Source organism: Chiloscyllium punctatum, chromosome 37 (genome assembly GCF_047496795.1).
Source record: "Chiloscyllium punctatum isolate Juve2018m chromosome 37, sChiPun1.3, whole genome shotgun sequence".
NCBI lineage: Eukaryota > Metazoa > Chordata > Chondrichthyes > Orectolobiformes > Hemiscylliidae > Chiloscyllium > Chiloscyllium punctatum.
Window position 1 is genome coordinate 48,953,860 of NC_092775.1, and position 23,464 is coordinate 48,977,323.

The 23,464-nt window shown below is 40.3% G+C and overlaps 1 protein-coding gene across 4 annotated transcripts in view; it reads right to left on the minus strand.

Annotated features, from left to right (window-relative positions):
- Window positions 1-769: 769 nt before the first annotated feature.
- The window catches only part of LOC140463097 (microtubule cross-linking factor 2-like), a 117,205-nt gene continuing 94,510 nt past the window's right edge, over window positions 770-23,464 (minus strand). For 3 of the 4 annotated variants that reach the window (XM_072556820.1, XM_072556819.1, XM_072556817.1), the window contains 4 exons: window positions 19,630-19,881; window positions 13,516-13,586; window positions 9,238-10,693; window positions 770-7,521 (listed from right to left, as the gene is read on the minus strand). In XM_072556820.1, the coding sequence (XP_072412921.1) occupies window positions 7,384-7,521; window positions 9,238-10,693; window positions 13,516-13,586; window positions 19,630-19,881 (1,917 nt within the window). In that variant the 3' untranslated portion in view covers window positions 770-7,383. The remainder of the gene's footprint in view (window positions 7,522-9,237; window positions 10,694-13,515; window positions 13,587-19,629; window positions 19,882-23,464) is intronic. The other variant, XM_072556821.1, reaches the window with a different exon arrangement.

The following is a 23,464-nucleotide window of genomic DNA, read 5'->3' on the forward strand; positions in this document are numbered from 1 at the left end:
ATTTGGTGGTGGTGGAGGCCCAGGACTTGCCTGTTCTTGGTGGTGTGGGAGGGGGAGTTGAAGTAGTTGGCCACAGGGCAGTGAGGTTGTTTGGTGCATGTGTCCCAGAGATGTTCCCTGAAGTGTTCTGTGAGTTGGCGTTTTGTCTCCCCAACGTACAGGAGATCACATTGAGAGCAACGGACACAGTAGATAAAGTGTTTGGATGTGCAGGATAATCTCTGCTCGATGCGGAAGGATCCTGTGGGGCCATGGATGGAGGTGAGGGGGGAGGTGTGGGCACAGGTTTTACACCTCTTACCGTGGCAAGGCTTGGTGCTGGGACTGGAGGGTGTGTTGGTGGGGGGCATGGACTTAATGAGGGAGTCACAGAGGGAATCATCTCTGCCTTATGCTGATAGGGGTGGAAGGGAAATATATCTCTGGTGGTGGATTGTGACTGTAGGTGGTGGAAATGACCAAGGTTAATGTGCTGAATAGGATAATCTCAGTGGGAGCCAGATGGGGAAGTGAAATGGGGAAGAAATTCATTTGGAGGGGGGAGTCAAATGAAGATGCAGAAGTATGGAGACGGAGTCAGCCGAGGAGACAGACTTAGAATCAGAGCTACAGTGAGAGGCTGGATAGAGAATGAGTAGTGTAGTCTAATGGGAAGAGTAGGAAAACAAGTAAAAACAAATTAAGAATCATTTTAAGACTAGAAAATGTCTGCTCAGTGAAGAATCTCATTGGGGTCCGGGGGAGGGGGGGGGGGGGGGGGGGGGGGGGGTGGGGAGGGGAAGGGGTGCAGTTTGGTTCGAAAGTTTTCACCCCACTTAAAGTTTTGTCATGATGTGGAAAGGGGATTCTCCCTGCATCACATCATTTCCAGGAATTTAGAAACATTTCTGGCGCTGTTCCAGGATAACCCCAGAACTGTACCTTACTGTCACCAAGTGGTCTGGCAGAACCTATGTCTGCTGAGAGTAGATGCATATCCATTTGGAACCCACAGTGGAGAAGGCAAAGGCAAATGGCAATCAGTCCTAGCAGGAAGCCAATCCAAATTTCTGGTGGTAAAACTAAGCAGACACCTCTGTTAAAAATGTACCCATCCCAATGAGACGATGAAACCGCTGAAGCTCCACATGGACAACCTGTTTGATCGCCAAGAAATCGAGGCACACAAACGCTTCAGGCTGAGATGTGGGGAATGTGAAACAAATTAAGATGAGAAATAGGAAACCAGGTTGGAATGGACAATTGAGAAGGTGCCAAGATGACTACAGTCAGAAAGAAAGCCAAAGAGAAAGACAAGAGTACCTGAAACTGGACTGGGTGAGAAATGGGGTAAAGAACCAAATCAGCATATGAACCAGACTAGGAGAACTAACAGGAAGAAAAGCAAAGACAGGCTGTGAAGAAAAATTGGCAGGGTAACTTAAACAGAAGGACATGGTAAGTTTAACTAAAATTAAATGTGATGGATGACAATATGGAATTGAGTGTGATGGGGGGAGTGGATAAGAGAAGACAAAGTCAGAAGTCACATAACATCAGGTTATAGTCCAACAGGTTTATTTTAAAACATGAGCTTTTGGAGCTCTGCTGCTTCATCAGTTGAAGTGGAGAGAGACACATATGTGTTCTTTCTCCACTTCACTTGACGAAGGAGCAGCACTTTGAAAATTTGAGATCTTAAATAAAGCTGGTGGACAATAACTTGGTGTCATGTGACTTCTAGCAATGGTTAAGGAAGTGAGGGGGATGGGGGAAAGAGACATACATATTCAAACAACAACGAAGAGTGGGAGTGTAAGCGGCAATGGATACAAAAGGAACACAAGTTCGGCCAGACAACCAGACGACATGGTAGACTGAAAATGAGAAATAGACTATGAAGAGAAGGAAAATAATAGTGATATATAGGAATAAAAGGGAAACTAAAAGACTTATAATGCACAATGCAAACCAGTTTGGGAGTGATAACGTAGGGGCAGGTGGAGAGCACATATTGAAGGGGCAATGTGGAAAAAAATCATAATAAATAGCAAAGGGAAAAACAAACAGGAAATTGGAGCCAAATTAAAGGGGGCATTGGAAAAAGGGACCACAAAGAAATAGACTGAGAGACAAAGCTGATAGAAAAATGATTATATGTGGGCATGGAGATGAGGTTAGAAGATAAAATACTAACTGGAATAGGAAGTGAAGATATTTTGGGAAGAAAGGCAGACATAAAGAGAATGGGGGAACTAATGACCAATGGACTGAGGAGTGGCAGATGAAGTTTAATTTAGATAAATGTAAGGTGCTGCATTTTGGGAAAGCAAAGCTTAACAGGACTTATACACTTAATGGTAAGGTCCTCGGGAGTGTTGCTGAACAAAGAAACCTAGGAGTGCAGGTACGTAGTTCCTTGAAATTAGAGTTGTTGGTAGAAAGGATAGTGAAGAAGGTGTTTGGTATGCTTTCCTTTATTGGTCAGAGTATTGAGTACAGGAGTTGGGAGGTCATGTTGCGGCTGTACAGGACATTTGTTAGGCCACTATTAGAATATTGTGTGCAATTCTGTTATCTTTCCTATCGGAAGGATGTTGTGAAACTTGAAAGGGTTCAGAAAAGATTTACAAGGATGTTGTTAGGGTTGGAGGATTTGAGCTATAGGGAGAGACTGAACAGGCAGGGGCTGTTTTCCCTGGAGCGTTGGAGGTGGAGGGATGACCTTATAGAGGTTTATAAAATCATGAGGGGCATGGATAAGTTAAGTAGACAAATTCTTTTCCCTGGGATGGGGGTGTCCAGAACTAGATGGCATAGGTTTAGGGTGAGAGGGGAAAGATATAAAAGAGATCTAAGGGGCAACTTTTTCATGCAGAGGGTGGTGCGTGTGTGGAATGAGCTACCAGAGGAAGTAGTGGAAGTAGTACAATTGCAACATTTAAAGGCATTTGGATGGCTATATAAATAGGAAGGGTTTGCAGGGATATGGGCCAGGTGCTGGCAGCTGGGACTAGATTGGGTTGGGATATCTAGTTGTCATGGATGAGTTGGACCGAAGGGGCTGTTTCCGTGCTGTACATCTCTATGACAAGCCATATTGGGAAGGTCAGTGCAAGGCAGATGTAGATGGATATGGACATGTCTCGATTGGGAATTGGGAGAAATGGAGTCATGGGAAGAATCATGGGAAAGAAAGACAAATCCAGAAAGGTGCTTGAAAGGGGAAATCAAGGTAGCAAAGATGATAGAATGTAATTTATAAAGAAGTAGAGGTGCAGCAAGTTGTAGATGAGACAATAACAAAGGAACCCAGATTGGAACAGGTTACGGGAAGAGAGGCTAAATAATGCAGATACAGGAGGAATAATAGCAAGGCTGCAAGTCTGAAACATGGAATATTAGATTGGAAATATGAATAAGGAGAAAGTACAAGTTGGTAGGAAGATGGAAAAGGAGAACAACAGGGTCACAGACCACAAAGAAAAGTGAGAGTTGTATAAAGGCTGACGCTCGATAGAAGAGGTACATTTGAGAGAGAGTAACCAGGAGAAGCTATAGGGAATGGTGTAACAAAAGGCAAAGATTTAAAAAGAGCAGGAATGAGGAATATAGCTGAAGACAGAAAAGAAAAGGGTCAACAGTGATATTAAAAGGCAAACAGTGATATAACAAGAAAGGCAAAATAAAACAGAGGGGAAATGGAGGACAGAAAGGACTAACTGAAAATGATGGTGGGGAGGGGTGAAGAGGAGGTAGAGACAGGAACACAGGTTGATAACTTAGGAAAGGAAATAGGAAGCTGCGTGTGGAAGGGATCTGGTCTCACTAACAGATGAGCAATACAGGGATTCATGCAGATACTGAGGAGGAGGAGGAAGAGAAGATAGGACAAATATAAATCAACAAACAAAATGGGGTAACATTCAATTGAACAGTGACCTGATGGAAAAGATCTGCAAACAATTACAGAACCAAATGTATTCCATTAAATTAATAGGAAATAATATTGTACAGGTTCTACAACAGATGGGCATATTCACTTCCACAGGCTACTAAATTGAGTCAGACATCTAATCTACCACAAAAGATTCAGGACTACAAATTAATCTTGGGTGATGGTGCACAACAGGTAGTTTTAGATTGATGGCAACATACAATGTCTAATACAGTATTCAGTGCTACTGGAGTTAGTGGAAGTAAATATCAGGTGTCATGTAGAATAGGCTGAGAATTCAGTAGCACCACTTTGATACTCCACTGTCAGAGGTAGGACTGAGAAGTGTAAAATGAGGTATGGGGGAGTAGAATAATGAAGGTGGAAGTGGTAGGAGGGCAGTGGGCAAGATGGGTTGTACCTGATTTGGCAGTATGTTGAAGGATTTTATGATATAAGGAGAACTTGACCGCAACAAAATGAAAGATGAAAATGACTTTAGGCAGTTTTAAGAATGAATTCCAGGTGAATGCTTTATGGCCCATTTGTTAAGTCAGCCACTGCATCAGTTGAGCCCTTGGAGTGTACTAGGACTCCCCACACTGATAATCAAATGCAAAAGCTGGCTTTGTGAGAGAGAAATAGATTGGTTGCATTTGAAAAAGTGGTGCCTAACTTAAACTCAATTAGTGAAACAACTCCCTTCCTCCTGCCTTATACTGGGACTAGGCCGACACCAGTCCCCTTTGGGAAGCTGAGGAAATCCCTGCACTGCATTTTGTAGGAGGTCAGCTGACACCGTATATCTGCACTCTTATACTTTCTTTTTCAGTGGTTTTCAGATACAATCTCTCTTCTAATGCAACAGTGCTGAAATGTGGTGCCGTGTACAATCTAATTGTGCAATCATCTCACTCAGTTTTTTCTAAGGTTACACTAAGGATAATACAAATAAAAAGACAAATAAAAAAACACGGTAGTCAAATGGCCTGAAAGTCCTGGATACCCATAAACGGCTGAAGAATCTCCACCGCTGATCAGACGAGGCTCCTGAAATAAACCTCACACCTCAAGGTCATTGAAATAATCAGCTGTGAACACCTGACAGACATTCTCAGGCAGGTCAGTAGCAAAGAAAACCCCGAACAATGGTCTCCAAGGTTTTAATGTGGGCTGCGGGAGATGTACTCCCACTCCTCCCAGCTCCACATACCCACCAAATATATCTGAAGCAATTAGTTTTTTTGTGTCATACAAGGTCCAAATGTACACCTAGATTTCCTGAAAATAGCTAGCTCTATCCTGAAGACAGCCAACTCTATGTAATACTGCAGAGTGGACCTCAAACTGGCATTAGACCAGTTTACATATTCTTTACATATGAATATGTAAAGAGTTTATCACACACGCTTCAGACTTGGACCCTTGCTGCCAGTTTTATTTTTTGCCTTCACCCAATATGTCGATGGGTAGTTAAAATTAGAATCCCTACAGTGTGGAAACAGGCCCTTCAGCCCAACAAGCCCACACCAACCCTCCGAAGAGTAACCCATTCCCCTACCCTACATTTACCCCTGACTAAGGTACCTAATCTACATATCCCTGAATACTACAGGCAATTTAGCATGGTCAATTCACCTGACCTGCACATCTTTCGACTGTGGGAGGAAACCCACACAGACACGGGGAGAAGGTGCAAACTCCACACAGGTAGTCGCCTGAGGCTGGAATCGAACCTGGGTCCCTGGCCCTGTGAGGCAGCAGTGCTACCCACTGAGCCACCGTGCCGCCCCATTGTGCTCTGGCTCAGTGAGTATTTGCTTCCCACCTGCTAAACTGTGGACTCTAGGGTTTTAAACATCTGTGAAATGATGTTGCTATGCATGTCCTCACTGATGATCTTTCCCCTTCAAGTACTTGAATGCCATCAATCACGGATTGTTGTGCAATTTATAAAACAGTTCATTTGACCCATAGAACCCACATTGTCCAGTATGTCACAAAGCAATAATGTAAAATAACTCAAACAGTCTAAATGATGATAACGGAGTTCATTTGGTTTCCTTAAATTAATGTATCTTTAAGAGGTGTTCCTGTTTTATAGCACACAGCTGACTGCTTCATTCTTATTATAGCTGGAGCATAAATGTCTCCTTCTCCAGTTTAATGGTTTTTCTTTGAAAGATGTCATTTTCCTGATAGAATTTATCATCAGGAAGAATAATGTACAACTGGATTATGTGTGCCCCAAGCTTTTAGGCCAGAAGTAATGTGGGAATTTATTTTACTCCCAGATCCAATTTTATTACCTGTTAGAAAAGAAACTTTTGTTACAGATCAAAAACAATTCAAAAATGAGAGAGAAAGCTAGTCTATGGCCTGCAGTCTCCAACTTAGAAGTATTCACAATCTGCAAAGCAACCAACTGAGCTATGACTACATTGTTTAAGTAACATTTATAAGCAGTGTTCCAGATAAGCTAGGCACAATTGCACAGCAACTTGGAATGCATCACACAGGCCACTCCTAAATATTTCCTTTAAGACACTGCGTGAGTGCATTGTTGCTCAAAGCTTAATGGTGTCAAGCATTCACTGACCAGGCCATGTACAACAGAAACAAATTTAGAGGGCAATTGCCTACAGGTCTCTTTCCAGTGTGGGATTGAAATCTGCCATGAGCAGTGGTACAAACAGCTGGTATCAAATTGGTTGCCTGATATATTTATCATCCAACATTTAGTCCCATTGACTTCAATAAGATAGAATATCAAGCACAGCAGCAGGTGACTGATGTAATACCACCCACACAGCTTCTCCATTCAAGTCAAATTTCATTCTCCATGTTGACACATTGGCAGAAACACCACAGGAACTCTGCTAGTTTATAGCAACTAGTCTGCTAGTTGCTATCTTTACACATGATGGCAAGACACAACTAAATTGGAAATGATTTGTGCGTGGGATCTCTGAGTTTCCTAATGTGTGATTCGAAACATGTGCTACAAATATTTATTCCTCTTAGTTAAAGATGTTTATGGAGTGTAACGATAGCAACTGAAGTCTTGTCCACCTCCTTTGCCTCAGACACATCTATAGATCATAAATGACAGTTGGAAGAGAGTAGCGCAGAGATGGATGTTAATTAAAAAAGTCGAGACTGTTGTCTATGACAATTAGTTTAACACTCCTGCTGTATGAATATCTATGTACAGCTATTACAGAAATGATCCAGCACCTACACATTATAACTTACATACCTTAGATTTTCTTGATAAAGATCACTCAATAGTCAGCTTTGCCTCTATAGTTTTTACCTTTCAATCTACAGTGACCACGACAATAAAACCTGAACATCTTTTCTAAATGTCTCTGAAAAATTCACTTAAGCTCTCAGAGAAAGCAGAAGTTGCAGAGATTATTTTAGCCCACGTAAAGCTGTTTCCTTGCCCCGGCATAGTTCACGATTCAGCCTGACTTATCGTCAGCCACGCTAGGGTCTGAAGGTAAAGATCGTGATTTACACTGTGATAACGAATGGCGAACCGACGATCTGGATGGAAAGCAGGAGGTGAGTGACTGAGATGCACAATCACATGATGTTTCCTGCATGAGAACATGAATGAAATACCACATGAATATTCTATCTGCAAAGCAAAATCCACCTTGCATACATACACACACATTTGTATAATTAGGAGACAATATTTAAAGTGAAATTCTACACCTAGAAACTAAAATTGGTAATGGCAGACCAAGCACTTTAACAAATAGTATCCCATTTAGAAACTATCCCATTTAAAATAAATGTGTTCACACTTCAATGAAACAAGTAGACAGAGAAATAGTGGGCAGGTAATGCCAACATCACCAGAGCAATTACACTGAGGAACATTAGTGCTCAGAAAAGCAATGTCTCCCAGTTCAGCTTCCCAGTGTTATCATCATGTATCTCCAGAAAAGAAACAAGCACAGAATAAAACTCCTTCCACTACCTATATACTGCATGTCCCAACTGGGAAAAATAAAAATCCAAAGTGTGACCTTTCTTCCTTCTTTTCACAATGGACATCTTATATCCTCTTTGGTGATATTGTTAATTAGGAGGGACAGTTTTCATATTTTAGGAATAGGTTTCAGATGGTCAAAACTCATTCCCTTTTAGTCATCAAACAGAAAACTCTTCCTTCGCATTAGTTCCGTTTTAATTTTAACCCAAGGCCAAACTTATATGTGGAGATGATGACATCAGAGTAGACCACCAGTTGCAAAAGTCGGGGTGAGCCTGCTTTTGTATGTGTTTCAAAGTCCGAGTTGATTTTATGACTGCCGGGCCATCAATTGACTCAGGACAAAATGTCTAATCTCATCTTCAAGGAAGTCCAACCTTCGCCAGCTGCTGATTAGTTAAACAGCTGTCAAATTTCAAGTGCCAATGGTACCACTGGGAGTGGTCATCACTGCCCGAACTGCAGGCAGTCCCCACAGTTGGAACTGAATTAGAAAATGAATGGGGTATTTCCATTGGGGCTGGGCTGGTAGGCTGTAATGAGGATTAATGGGAGGAGGACATCTGCTGGAGGGATCCCCTCTAAACCACAACAAACTAGCAGGGTTCGAGAGGAAGAAGCTTTTCACTTGACTACCTAGAGGAGACTCAACTGACTCAAAGGAAGACAGGCAACAAGTGGCATGGCCTTGCCGTGATGTTCAATTTTACAGCCCCTACTCCACCCCCATCAACCTTTTCCACAGAGGGGTCACGGGGTTGGGGTGGAATGATGAGGGTATTGAAATCCATTACAATTCTAGAAGTGAAAAACTATTAACCTAAGGCAATATAAAAGTAAATTCAGAGAGAGACATTCTCAATGCTGGAATTACAGATCTCACTGTATGACTGAATCACTGAGCTCTACATGATGTTCTCCATCAGATCCATGAATAGAAGCAAACCATGGGCCCATGTCAATGTCTTATTCCCCCATTTTGAATCCCACCAATTCAATTTAATCTATTACTTACAATTAAGCAGTTTATCTACAACATTAATATTGAATATATATATATATTTTCAGCTAATGACTTTAGATATGAGTGAATGAAAATTGATGATTTATTTACTTTATAAACCTAAGGACACTGTCCAATTGACATATTTTAAAGGGCACAAGCACATAGAGCCTCTTTCTGTGCTGGAACTGTGTGACCTTATACTACTTCAGACATATTATATTAATATTAGTAGCTCCAGAGCAGAGAATTTGGAAAATAATTTAATGACATATTTCAAAGAAGATAACACTCCCATTAAAGCAGTACCTCAAGTAGACCAGGTGCTCCACATGCATCCCGGGGGTCTGGATCTTTCGCTCCCTGCGCTGGACAGGGTGTTGGTTTTTGGTCCTCCTTGTTCAGTTGCTTGGGAAGTCTTTTATTTACAATTCGGGAAACACTGTCTATCTGTGATTGGCCCGGAGGAGCAGCCACATCTGTTTTTCGGACACTTTCTTCAGAAACTGGATCTTTGAGTGGCTTGTCAGCTCCATTTGTTGGACTCTGGGATCTGCCACACACATTTCTGAAAAACTCCTGAACAATCCCATATCTTGATGTATCACCTTTCGTTTTCGTCTCATGTTGGCTTGATTTCCAGATGGAGTCGACACTTCCAGATGTATGTTCAACAACGTTGAACAAACTGGACAATCCATCATTGATTGAGCTGAGCACTGGGCTATCCCTTGTAGTAGTTGACCTAGCCCAGGCTGACTCATTTTGTCCTCTATGAGACATAGCCCATGGACTCCGCTCTCTTGTATGATCTATTTTCGATGAGCTTCTTCTTTGCAACTTTGGTGAGCCATACTTGGGTGAACAGCAAGGGCGTTCAAACTTAGTTGGCACCTTTTCCAGTGATGAAGAGAGTTGTTTGCTCCGTGAACTCTGGGTTGGCATCAGTAAGGAGCCCCTGGATGCCCACGACCGATGCAGGCTACTCGAGATCGATCTTGGACTCTCGGTCTGCAGCCCAATACTAATACTTCGGGTGGTCTGAGTGCCCACACTGATAACTGCAACAGTCTGGCTTGCAGTATTAACCTTCCTTTCCATTGAATTTGTACAAATAACATTTCTGACACAGTTGGCAGCCTCCTTCATGTCATCACTCATATTACCTGATATTTGCAGATCATGCAGCGCAGATGGAAACCCAGTAACCGCAGCAGTAGTAGAAACAGAAACAGGATGTTCTCCAGTGCCACTTTCCAACAGATCCCGGTGCTTGGAAAAGTTATTAAACCACTTATTGCGCACCTTCTCTGGATGGAACTCCATGTCCTCAGTTTGTTTGGGTTTTGCCATGGTAAACAGAAAACCTGGTTCAATCATAATCTTTCCCTCATTGTTCTGAACCAAAGAACCATCCATCCTACGCATGACTGGTGGACTGTAATAAATGCGAATACCAGTTCTATCTGGTGCTGTGTAACTCCTCTGTATTTGTTTTGTGTTGAGATGTGGGTTAACTAGATTTCCTGTCATAGTGAAATCCCATGATGAAATTGCAGGCATCTCCACATCTGACTGGTTGATCAACGCACTTTCTGATTTTTCATTTAATAATGCACCGTTAGCATTCTTGTGTTTCCAGTTTTTCTTGTTCAGCTCCTCAAGATCATTTAAACCTTTTGGCAGGGGTGTAGAGGGTGGAGGTAAATACGGAGATGTGTCCAACAAGCTCTCAAACTCAGACATGGAAGAAACTGATTTGGCCCTAAAAATGATCCATTTAAAAAGGAGTTATCTTCTCTTTGTAAAAATGAAAGAAAAGGACAAGTACCTCATCATCCATAGGAACAAACAACACTATCAACTATTAATTTTCTAGTTAGGATGGTAAAGCTATTGCTAATATGTTAATATAACAAAAGATTTCAGAAAATTACAGTTTTGGAAATATACAAATTCACTGGCAGAAGATCAAGACCTTGCTCAATTACCAATTACAGACCAGAAGTTATTCTGTACTTAGTAAGAATAATGTCATATGCATGTGCAGAATTTTAGGGAGATATCAATGTAACAATGTAACTGTATGGGGTTGGTTGTATAGGAGGCAATAATTACAGGGATATTCTTGGGTCAATGTTTAAAATTTCTTTATTATCACTCCTCAGTCCAGGGTAGTTAACACCTCACTGCCTTTAATCTACACAAAGTGTGTGTATTGGGGTGGAAAACAATATTGTTCCTGCAAGAAGTTGAGGAATGCCTTAATTGAGATGTTAAAAATGATAAAATGATGGCTACATATAGAATAACAAATTTACTTGATAGATGAATGCAGAGCAGGTTTTAGAATTGAGTTATTTTTCAATAGCTAATCATTTCAGATTAATCAAATGAAGAATCAAATTATATTTTGTTTAATTGTGGTTAGTTGCAAAATAACTTTTGTGTGGAAGAAAACGATATGGTACGGGTCAAAAGTATGGTTTATAATGTTATGGCTGTTATGGCTCAAGCTAATAGAAGCATAGGCTCAAAAAATGAGGAGATGTTATTGAAGTGGATGTTGCTGTTACATAGCACGCTGTATTTTAAAATGGCTCGTTTTGTAACAAAGTATGTAACAAAGATGTGCATGACAGTTTGTATAGATAGTTTGAACTCTAATCCGTTTTAGCATCATGGAGTCATGCATGGGTCTTTTAAAGAAAGGGTATTGATAGGTTTTTAAGAATATTTAGGTGTATCATTTAGAATAATACTAAATCACGAGGAGCTGACACTGTATATTCTAAGCAGATGCATACTTCTTAATTGGTGTCACATTATCTTGGTAATGATCTGTGGAGTTAGTTAAGAGAGACAAGCTGCCAAAAAATTTCAATCAGGAGAAACAGGAAGTAATAACAAAGGTGATTACGACTTTTAAAGAAATGAATACGAAATTTGGCAGATATGACCCAACTCATCCAAGACTGAAAATCACACAACACCAGGTTATAGTCCAACAGGTTTAACTGGAAGCACTAGCTTTCGGAGCGCTGCTCCTTCATCAGTGGTTGTGGAGGACACAATTGTAGGATACAGAATTTATAGCAAAAGTTTACAGTGTGATGTAACTGAAATTAAACATTGAAAAATACCTTGACTGTCTGCTGAGTCTTTCATCTGTTCGGATACCATGATAGTTTCACTTCTTTCATGTGTAAATCACAATATAATTGCTATAAATTCTGTGTCTTACAATTGTTTCCTCCACAACCACCTGATGAAGGAGCGGCGCTCCGAAAGCTAGTGCTTCCAATTAAATCTGTTAGACTATAACCTGGTGTTGTGTGATTTTTAACTTTGTATACCCTAGTCCAACACCAGCATCTCCAAATCATCCAAGATTGCACTGTTAATGCACAATATGCCAGTTAGAGGCTAGAATGTCTCTGATCATGACACACGGTTATGAAATGGTGATGACTAGTGGTTTGATGCACAAGGGAAGATAGAAGGAGAACTTTAGTTAACAGAAGGGAACAAGAGACTTGTGCCTAGTTAATCAGATTGATTGAAAACTACTGTTTTTATTAAATATAATTTCTCTTATAATTGCTTTGATAAACTTAAATTCTGTAAAACCCACGAAAACATATCTGTCTTGTAGGACATGGGTCTTGTAGGTAATCAGAAATTGCAAATTTTAAACCTGCTCTCTCAACTCACATCTATAATTGTAACTGATCTAGGTGTTGCAATTAAAGTTAAGTGCTATTGAAAAAAGTCACATTTTGTGAAAGCTTTCTCATTTTACTCATCAGGACAATTGACAAGAAATGTCAAAGTAAAAAGGGAAAAAGATTCTGCTGTATGTCAGGAGATTGGTTGGCAAAGGGACTCTGGTGGGGGAATTCCTTTGGAGAATTTACTCCTAAATGACTACTTATAATTAAAGTGAAGCCCTAAATCTTACAGGGGTATAATATTAAAATTAGAACTAAGACAAAAGAAACATGTTTTCACAGAGATTGATTTAAAAATCTCTCACCCTCGCCCCCAAAAGGCATTCAATGCTTTGTCAGTTGAAAATTTCAATATGACGAAAGATTTTCGCATGTGAGGATATAAATGAATATTGAGCAAAGATGGGTAGAGTCGAGGTGCAGATCAGGCAGGCAAAAGTGAGGACTGCAGATGCTGTAAATCAGAGTCTAGATTAGAGTGGAGCTGGAAAAGCACAGCAGGTCAGGCAGCATCAGAGGAGCAGCAAGGGCTTTTGCCTGAAACATCGATTTCCCTGTACCTCGGACGCTGCTTGACTGCTGTGCTTTTCCAGCATCACTCTAATCTAGACTCGAGGTGCAGATCATCCATGCTTGAGCGGGTGAACGGCCTACTCCTCTTATTGCAAAGTTTTATCTAAGAAACAACTCAGCATATTAATATTTAACCTATACATTGACTGAGCTTCAAAACTTAACAACAAACTGGAAAGGTAGTAAACATGTGCCTACTTAATGCTAAATATTACTTGAGTTACAATTAAATTTTTTGCTTGGCTACAATATTTCATCAAAGTATAGATAAGCCAAATTTTACCGTTGCAAATTAGTTCCTTTAGCCTCTAATTCATCTGATGTTTCCTTTTCATTGTTTCTGTGTTGCAGCATCTGAAAAATATAAAGGATGTGGCTGGTAAACAAGTCAACTGGAATTTGCAGGATCTAGTGAATCGTGTTTAATTTCCTCAATTATACTGACTGTCACTATAAGTCATCCTGGGTTAACATCTGAGAAAATGCACCACCTCCCTGGACTAATTTGACAATAGCAGCTGTCTTTGTACCAGCATCACAAGGATTCAGGAGGCCTTTCATCTTCTATCTGATACAGATGCAACAATTAGCTATAGCATAGGTAAGGAGTGGGAGTGGGGTTCTATTATAGGCAAACAGTATGCCATTTACAAAGTGCACGGAGAGAATTTTCCATTGTTGCTTATATTTTGTTACATGCAATGGTGATGTCATGATATGGACCAAAACATAGTTCTTGTGATCTGTTCACATCTCTCGACCCCCAACCATCTTCAATACTGGATGAAGTGGGGGCGTTGATGGAAGTAGAGGGCGTTGTTCTGTTTTTAATGATCTTTTTTAATCACTCACAGGGTAAGGGCATCACTAATTAGGCCAGCATTTATTGCTGATCTCTAATTGCAGTTTAAGAGTCAACCACTTAGCTGTGGGTCTGGAGTGACACGTAGGCCAGACCAGAAAAGGATAGCAGATTCATTCCCGAAATGACACGAGAGAATCAGATGGATTTTTCCCTTGACAATTGATTTCTGGTCATAAACCAGATTTTTATTGAATTCAATTTATCTGCTGTGGTGGGATTTGAACCCAGGGGATGTCTTTTCTCGACTATAACTTATGACCTAATTACAAAACTGATTTCTCAGAATTCTCAAAATTAAAAATAGGTTCTTAGATGCAAGAAAAAGGGTTTTTTTTATTGCAAGAACAAATTCTCTAAAAAGATATTATGCCCTGCAGAAACCCAATAGTGATGTTCTCTACTGTAAACGTCAGCCTTAAATTCAAAAATGCTATTCACTAAATTAACAAGCTGCATTCAAGTAAGGTGAAATCACAGCTTTAATCAACTTTCACAGAATTTCTCTACATTCTGCAGTATGAGGGGAGATTTCTTTTCTTGTTCCATTCCCAGCTACAGAGGAAGAAAAGGGAAGGAACCCATTTCGAAAAGTCTCTCCTCCCAATACATGCTTTTATACAGAAGCACAAGGTAGTAATTGTGTACTACGTAGGCACAGGCTCTGCATGATGATGGTAGGAGGGACTTATTACCTCAGACAGATATCTGGCTGCTGCGAGCAACAAGAAGATCCCAGAGGAAATGAGGCATTAGGGTACATCAAAGACTCTGATCACTTGACTGCTAAGTGTTTCTAATCTTGCTTTTATTGCAATCTGGTAGGGATCAGGGCCTTTTAACTTCTACCTTTTATTGCAGCTAGAAAAAAATGATTACAATGCCCAAGAATATAGTTGTATTCTTTCTTCCAACCTAACTCCATGACATTATACAACTTGTATGTATTTGCACAGCTACCTGGGATGGGCAGTGGGAAGTGCCTAAGGAGGTTGATAATTAGCAGGAGCCAGTGGCGCCTACATCATCCTTTCAGACAGATCTCTGGACAAAACTCAAATGGTCACAAATGCTATCAAAGTGATAACAAACAAGTTTGATTTGCAATGTTTAAGTTAAATCCTATGTGATTATTATATGGTGCGCAAATGCACTCAGTTTCAGGATTTCCCCTTTATGATGTATTTCAGACATGTGAAATCTAACCTATTTTTCATAACTAAGTCATTGTGGAAGGGTAAATGTGTCACCAGATTGCAAGTGCTCACTGAGACTCCTGAGATTTTGATGGTCTTGGATATCTTCAAAGTGTATAGTGTGAAAGCATTTTAACTGATTGAGATACATCTGTTACTGTGGTGGCTGACTGGGCCTTCCCTGCATTCTACCTCCTTCCAATAATATCTGGAATAGTTGGTTGCCTAATGAGGAAAGATTGGACTTGTATCCACCATTCCAGGTATTAGTCTGGTAAACCTTCTCTGAACTGCCTCCAACATATTCATATTCATGTCTTTCCTTGATTAAGGTGACCAAAACTGTTTATAGTACTCCAGATCTGGTTCTATATAATTGAAGCATTGCATTGAGTACTGTGCACAGTACTGATCAGCTTATTTATGGAAGAATGTGACTGACTCACTGACTGTCCATCCCTGGAAGCGTCTGGCAAAGCAGGTATGAGAGGAAGGCGGAAAACAAGGACAGACCAATCAGCCGCCATTGCAACAGATGTATTTCAATCAATCAGTCACATGCTTTCACAGTTTAGATGAGTAAGAGGTAATTTGAATAAGATATAAAATCCTGACAGGTTTTGATGGATTTTGACAGGGGAGATGTGGAGGCAATAGGTTTTCTTATGGGAGAATCTAGGGCTAGGCATCACCCATTTATATCAGTGATTAAGTAATTCTTTTTCTTGCAGAGGGTCACAAGTTTCTGGAACTCTTTTTCTGAAAAAGGTGGTGTGACATAGATAAAGGTAGACAGATTCTTGCGAAGTAAAGGGTTGAAAAGTTATTGGTATAGGCAGAAATGTGGATTTGACATTATAGCAGATTAATCATGATCGTATTAAATGGTGGTGCGGGCTAGAGGGCTGTTTGACTTAATCCTGTTCCTCAATTGGATGTTCAGATGATTGCAAGTTTGTCCCTTTTGCAACCGCAGACTTTGCAGTTCCTCACAGTAAGCCCAAATAACGCAAGTTTCATCAAATTTTTGCCAATTTGGCCAAACCTTCACAGTGCTATGTCAGCTACTTACACACCTCCTCATTGCTGTTAACTACTAGGATTGTTGCCAATTAAAACTCCATCTTAGTGTGGTGCAACTCAATTTAACATCCTCGACCAACCCTTTATTTTTTGCACATAGAAGTTAGTATGGAGAATCAAGACGGGTGTTTAATGATTCTAAAAAAAGTGTGCAGAATGAAGAAAGCATTCTTGGGTATAATTTCTAAATTAAGTGTTCTTCAAGCAGAGAAAGTAAAGACATTCCACATGACCTTCTATTAATTACCTCTAAAACAGAGAAAACTGCATGCTACATTGATCTCCCTGGTGACTCCTTATACATGTTCCCTTTCTATGAGGTTTCATGAAGGAAGCACTCATTTGTAAGTTATTGTCTACTATAATAAAAACTGTTTTAGTGAATTAGAAATTGATTTGCTCTACATTTTCTTAAAAAAATAACTAAATCAAAAAACAATTGCCAGATTCAGAAACTATATTATGGTATTGGTCCATCACAGCAGTGTCATAAAAGTCAAATTAATAATCTCCTGCATGAGATGAAGGTAAGATCATTAGCACAAACACAAGCATTTTAGATCAAATACTACAAAGAACGCAATGGAAATTAATTCTGTGAACACAACTGACCACTGTTGAACAGCCAGCATGATAATATCACATGAATTTTCCATCTACTTCACATCAAGGGACAATTCTCAATGCTTCGCATTCTTGAAAGTTTTATCCCTCACAGGAGAGTGAAGGAGTAGGGACAGCTCCATGATACACCAAACATGGTGAGAGAAGAAATGTGCTTGGGGTATTGAAGGGCCTTTTATTCAATCATTTTTCAATACTTTCTCTGAGAAGTGTTGATAATTAGATTAGATTAGATTACTTACAGTGTGGAAACAGGCCCTTCGGCCCAACAAGTCCACACCGCCCCGCCGAAGCGTAACCCACCCATACCCCTACATCTACATTTACCCCTTACCTAACACTATGGGCAATTTAGCATGGCCAATTCACCTGGCCTGCACATCTTTGGACTGTGGGAGGAAACCGGAGCACCCGGAGGAAACCCACGCAGACACGGGGAGAACGTGCAAACTCCACACAGTGAGTCGCCTGAGGCGGGAATTGAACCCGGATCTCAGGCGCTGTGAGGCAGCAGTGCTAACCACTGTGCCACCGTGCCGCCCACGGTGAATACAGTTCACTTGTGGCACGATAATAAAATGGAGGGAAAGCATTACTGTTTATTTATATATGAGGAGATCAACACAAGAGGCATTACTCCCAACAGAAGAAAAAGATTTAACTTTCAGCTAAAAAAAACTTAATTCAGCGGGTGATGTTATGGGAAAGAGTCACTCTCATAAGTAACTGGTGCTGGATTATGATGACGAAGGTTTCATAAACTATGGCATAACATTCTGGGACACAGGTTTGCTTCCATAGCAGCAAGCAGCAAAGGAAATGCATGGTTCCCCCAAGAGATGAAACTTATGATTTATGAATGCGTTTTTAACAAAACTTTTTTCCCCCTCCCCTTTACTATCATCTTATGACTTGCACTGACAGGAAAAGAAACTGATCATCTGTCAAACCACTTAAAAAATAAAAGCAATCAAAACAAAACCTTCATTTTTTGGATGTTAGTGAGACATAAATATTAGAAAACAAATGCAGCATTCCATATAACACTATTACCCATATTAAATAAAGTGGGCTTCTTTACAAAGTGACCCTAAAAAATGCTGAATATAATTGCAACGCTCATTTACCTCCACATAGTATTAATTGGACAAATGCTACAGCTTTCGGATTGGCAACTGCAAACCTCCGAGCAGCAAGACCCCGCTGCAGTTTTAGAGCTCATCAAATGGGCATCCAATGTGCACATAAAGGCATAAACGAGGCATACCACCATCACTTATATACTCCGTAAAGCAAGAGATTGACTGAGGACAGGTTACTAATGAGGACCTTATAGAGTGTAACCAACTTGTCCATGATCTTCTTTGTAAAACAGGAATGAATATTTTGTTTTTGTTGTACCAAAACTTCCCTGCTTTGAAGACAGAGGTTGTTTTTACATAGAACATAGAACATAGAAGAATACAGCGCAGTACAGGCCCTTCGGCCCTCGATGTTGCGCCGATCAAAGCCCACCTAACCTACACTAACCCACTATCCTCCATATACCTATCCAATGCCCACTTAAATACCCATAAAGAGGGAGAGTCCACTACTGCTACTGGCAGGGCATTCCATGAACTTACGACTCGCTGAGTGAAGAACCTATCCCTATGTCTACCCCCCCCTTAATTTAAAGCTATGCCCCCTTGTAATAGCTGACTCCATACGTGGAAAAAGGTTCTCACTGTCAACCCTATCTAACCCCCTAATCATCTTGTACACCTCTATCAAGTCACCCCTAAACCTTCTTTTCTCCAATGAAAACAACCCCAAGTGCCTCAGCCTTTCCTCATAGGATCTTCCTACCATACCAGGCAACATCCTGGTAAACTTCCTCTGCACCCGTTCCAGTGCCTCCACATCCTTCCTATAGTATGGCGACCAAAACTGCACACAATATTCCAGATGCGGCCGCACCAGAGTCTTATACAACTGCAGCATGACCTCAGGACTCCGGAACTCAATTCCTCTACCAATAAAAGCCAGTACGCCATATGCCTTCTTCACTGCACTATTTACCTGGGTGGCAACTTTCAGAGATCTGTGTACATGGACACCAAGATCCCTCTGCTCTTCCACACTACCAAGTAGTCTACCATTAGCCCAGTAATCCATCTTTTTATTACTCTTACCAAAGTGAATCACCTCACACTTAGCTACATTGAACTCCATTTGCCACCTTTCTGCCCAGCTCTGCAGCTTATCTATATCCCGCTGTAACCTGCCATATCCTTCCTCACTGTCTACAACTCCTCCGACTTTCGTATCATCATCTAGGTTAAATATTCTAACCCTGCTGTCTGAATCCTATCTCAAACAGTATCTCAGACAGCAGCATTATACTAGGAGAGGGGTCTGTCAGGAAAATGGGCATTTGTGGTGTAGGACTTTCTGGTCCATTGTTCAACTTCCCTCAAACAAACATTCACCTTTTGAAGAGGAGGCAAGTGCTCTTTCTCAGCACACTTGTTAAAAGAAAGCCTTGCACAAAGAACTTTTTATTTTTAAGAGGAGACCATAACATTTGCACCTGTGGGACTACAGGCTTAAAATTATTTAATTCACATCAAAGTGGTTGTTTAGCATGTACCTGATTGATTTTATGCTGCATTTCCTTCAGACGCTGCTCGCTGTGGCTCCGCTCATTATTAAATCTGTCCAGTAACTCTAATTTCTCTTGACTCCAGTTCTTTTCACTGATTTGAAGTTGCTGTGTTAGATCCATAACTGCACTGTACGACTCTGCGAGGAGTTGTTGATGTTCTTCTCTCTCCCATTTCAAAGCAGATTTCATATCACCAGGAGTTTTCTCAGATGTCATTTTGCCAGCCCTACCTTCCAGCTGTTGTGGGAAATGAGTATTATTCATGGGATGCAGGCATAACTGGCATTTACTGCCCATCATTCAATGGTACAACTAGTGACCTGTAAGTCTATTTAAGAGTCAACCATGTTGCTGTGGTCTGGTTGCACACAGGACAGACCATGTAAAACTGACAGATTTCCTTCCCTAAAAAAACCATGACTGACAGTAACTTTTAAGCTCCAGATTTTTTTAGATTAGATTACATTACAGTGTGGAAACAGGCCCTTTGGCCCAACAAGACCACAACGACCCGCCGGAGCGGAACCCACCCATACCCCTACATTTACCCCTTACCTAACACTACGGGCAATTTAGCATGGCCAATTCACCTAACCTGCACATCTTTGGACTGTGGGAGGAAACCGGAGCACCTGGAGGAAACCCACGCAGACACAGGGAGAATGTGCAAACTCCACACAGTCAGTCCCCTGAGGCGGGAATTGAACCCGGGTCTCTGGTGCTGTGAGGCAGCAGTGCCACTGTGCCACTGTGCCGCCCATTTAATGGTTCAAACTTTTTTCCATAACATTAATCTTGCGATTACTATTTCAGTATCATAACCACAATGCTACAACTGTTGATATTTTTATAGCCTGATTTTGAACATTTGTCATAAAATTGGAAGTAAACAGGTTAGACTTGGCTAGATCTCAAGCTCCAGCAATTACTTTCCTGTATTCCTTGCACTTACAGAAAATGCATATTATTTAATGTTTGGATTTCTGAAATGACTTCAATTGATTTTCTTTTTAACAAAATATAGGTTAAGTACTGTGCTTATATGCTTCAAACTGTCTACTTCAAAATTCATCTAGAATCTCCACAAGTCTGTTATGCATTTTCTGTAAAGTTACTCTGATTACATGCTTCCAATAGAAAAACAAAAATTAGCAGAAATAGTAACAATAATACAGCTGCAATCCTTCTTGTTACGCTGCTCAAAAGTCTAGGAAATGCAATTATGGAGCTAGATCATTAAACTAGATGATGTGAGGATACTGATTAACTGTGGGTCACCCTCTCCATGTCCCAGATACAATGACTAGATCAGGGAATTGGACGCTTGGATGAAGGAATAGTGTGGGTTGGAGGGTTCCACTTCATGGGACATTGGGACAGGAAAGGAACTGTCCCATTGAGACAGAATCTGTTTGGACTTGGCTTTGATGAGGTTCCTAGTGCAATGGATGAATGGAATGAATGGAGAGGACACAAACAGTAAATGGGGAAAGGGTACAGCTGAAAAAGGTAGCAGAAGTATTGGTTAAAACTTGTAAAAGGAGACAAAGTACAGTAACAATCTCAGATTCTGTTTTAGGCAGAACAGATAAAGGGAACATTACAAGATATGTGAAAATCAAATTGAGAGAAAGAAGATCCTTGTGAATAAATCATTAGAGCAGGTGCAGCCCAAAGAGAGTTTAAATGAACACAGTGTAGGTGTAAATTCAGCCAGGTGGACATGATAAAATAATAATTACTGAGACACAGTTACAAATGGTCAGAACAAAGAACTAAATATATCCAGCTAAGGGTCTACAAGAATTCTAGGGAAAATAGTAGAGTGCAAGGAGTAACTAAGAATGATTTTTGTTAATAATAAGAGAGGGTATAATAAGATATAAGCAGGCAGTGGAGACTTTCCTGGTAGAATGCGAATGAGGAATGGCTTTATGACAATCGTGGGAATTGCCTGTAATCTGTCTGGCAGCAGCTTCAAAGTGGTCGATGCCAGAGATTAAGCAAGCCTGAATGGGATTTTAGTCCTCTTCTAGATTGGGATAAGCAAATTAGCACATCAAAATGGCAATGAAATTACCAGCTCACATCCAGGGTTCTTTTGTGGCACCTACCTGATGTGGAAAACGACCCAGGTATGCTTTAATCTGATAAAGGAAGTAAATTAAGTTTGCCCCATTTCTACTCTGTCAGCCTCATCTGGTAGCAAAGTGATGGACAGTGTTGCCAACAATACTATTAAGCAGCTCTTATCCAGCATCAACCAGTTTATGGCTAAAACAAAGAATTGCAGATGCTGGAAATCTGACACAAAACCGAAAATGCTGGACAAACAGAATATGTGTGCAGTATGTGTTCACATTTCTGGGTCCAGTGACACTTCTTTAGAACTGTCACTGGACCCAAAATGTTAACTCTGTTTTATCTCTACAGATGCTGCCAGATGTGATGAGTTTCTCCAGCAATTTCTATTTTTTCTATCAGCTTCTGGTTATTTAGTTTGCTCATTTATGCTCACCAGGTCTATATAGTTTCCATGCCTGTATTTCAGAGGTAAGAACATGACAGATGCTGTAACTATAATCTTGCACAATTCTCTTGATTCAGCATCTATTCCTTTAGATTGAAAAAACTGTATTGAAGTAGTAGTGAGGAAATGTTTGTAGATATCGGTTACATGGACTTCCATTAGGCATTTGATAAAGTATCTCATAAGAGACTTTAAAGAGTAAGCTGACAGAATTGAAAACAAAATATTGATTTTGGTTAAGAAATCAAATGAGCAGCAGGAGACAAAGATAATAGGTGGGTACTCCTTTTTGGCAGGATGTGACTGGTGGTATCTTGTATTGATTTGTATTGAGGACTCAATTATGCAGTATCTTTATTAATAGCTTAGATGATGGAATAGAAAGTCACATATTCATATCTGCTGTTAGTACAGTAAAATGGGTGGAGCATATGAAATGTTCATAGGACAAGTGAATATGCAAAACAGTGACAAATTTATTTCAATGTAAGAAATACAGGGCCATTTATTTTAAAACAGAACTGAAAAGGCTGATTTGTATAGGCTGAGAAACTAAACACAGTGGAGAGGCTCAAAGAAATTTAGGGCTACAGTTAATTAAAGCATTAAAATGGCATGAACAGCTGCTGAAAATAAATAAAATGGTTAATAGAAGACTGGCTTTATATTAGGAGGACTAGAATAGGTACTGTGATGAAAGATCCCGGGTACCACACCTTAGAAAGGATATAATGGCCTTGCTGGAAATGTAACATCAATTTACAGAATGATAGCTAGACTCCACGGGTTAAACTAAGAGAGTTTACTCCCTGTAACATGGAAGGTTAAATTGTTATTTGAATGAAATTTTCAAGATAGTAAAGGAAATAGATAAATTCTACCAAAGTACCCTACTCTTCCACTGGTTATAGTCTAGGATGTGGGTGCTGAAAGGCTGCCTCCCCTTTTGGGAGAGATAAGAACTAAGGGACAGAGTTTAAAAATAAAGGAATTCTCAAATAAGGTAGCGATGAGGAGGACATTATTCTATTGGATGTTTCAGTGTCTTTGGAACTTTCTTCCCCAAACAGTCTTTGAATATTTTTACGTCAGAGATAAATACATTTCTTGATCAACAAGACAGTCAATAGTAAATGGGAAAGTGGAGTTGAGGTCACAATCACATCAGCCATGATTTTGTTGAAGGGTAAATGGCCTACTCCCACACCTAATGCCTATGTCTGTATTCTTTCATGAATGAAATTTAGAAACTGTTGTACATATGAAAAATGGTAATTATTTGGAACTATT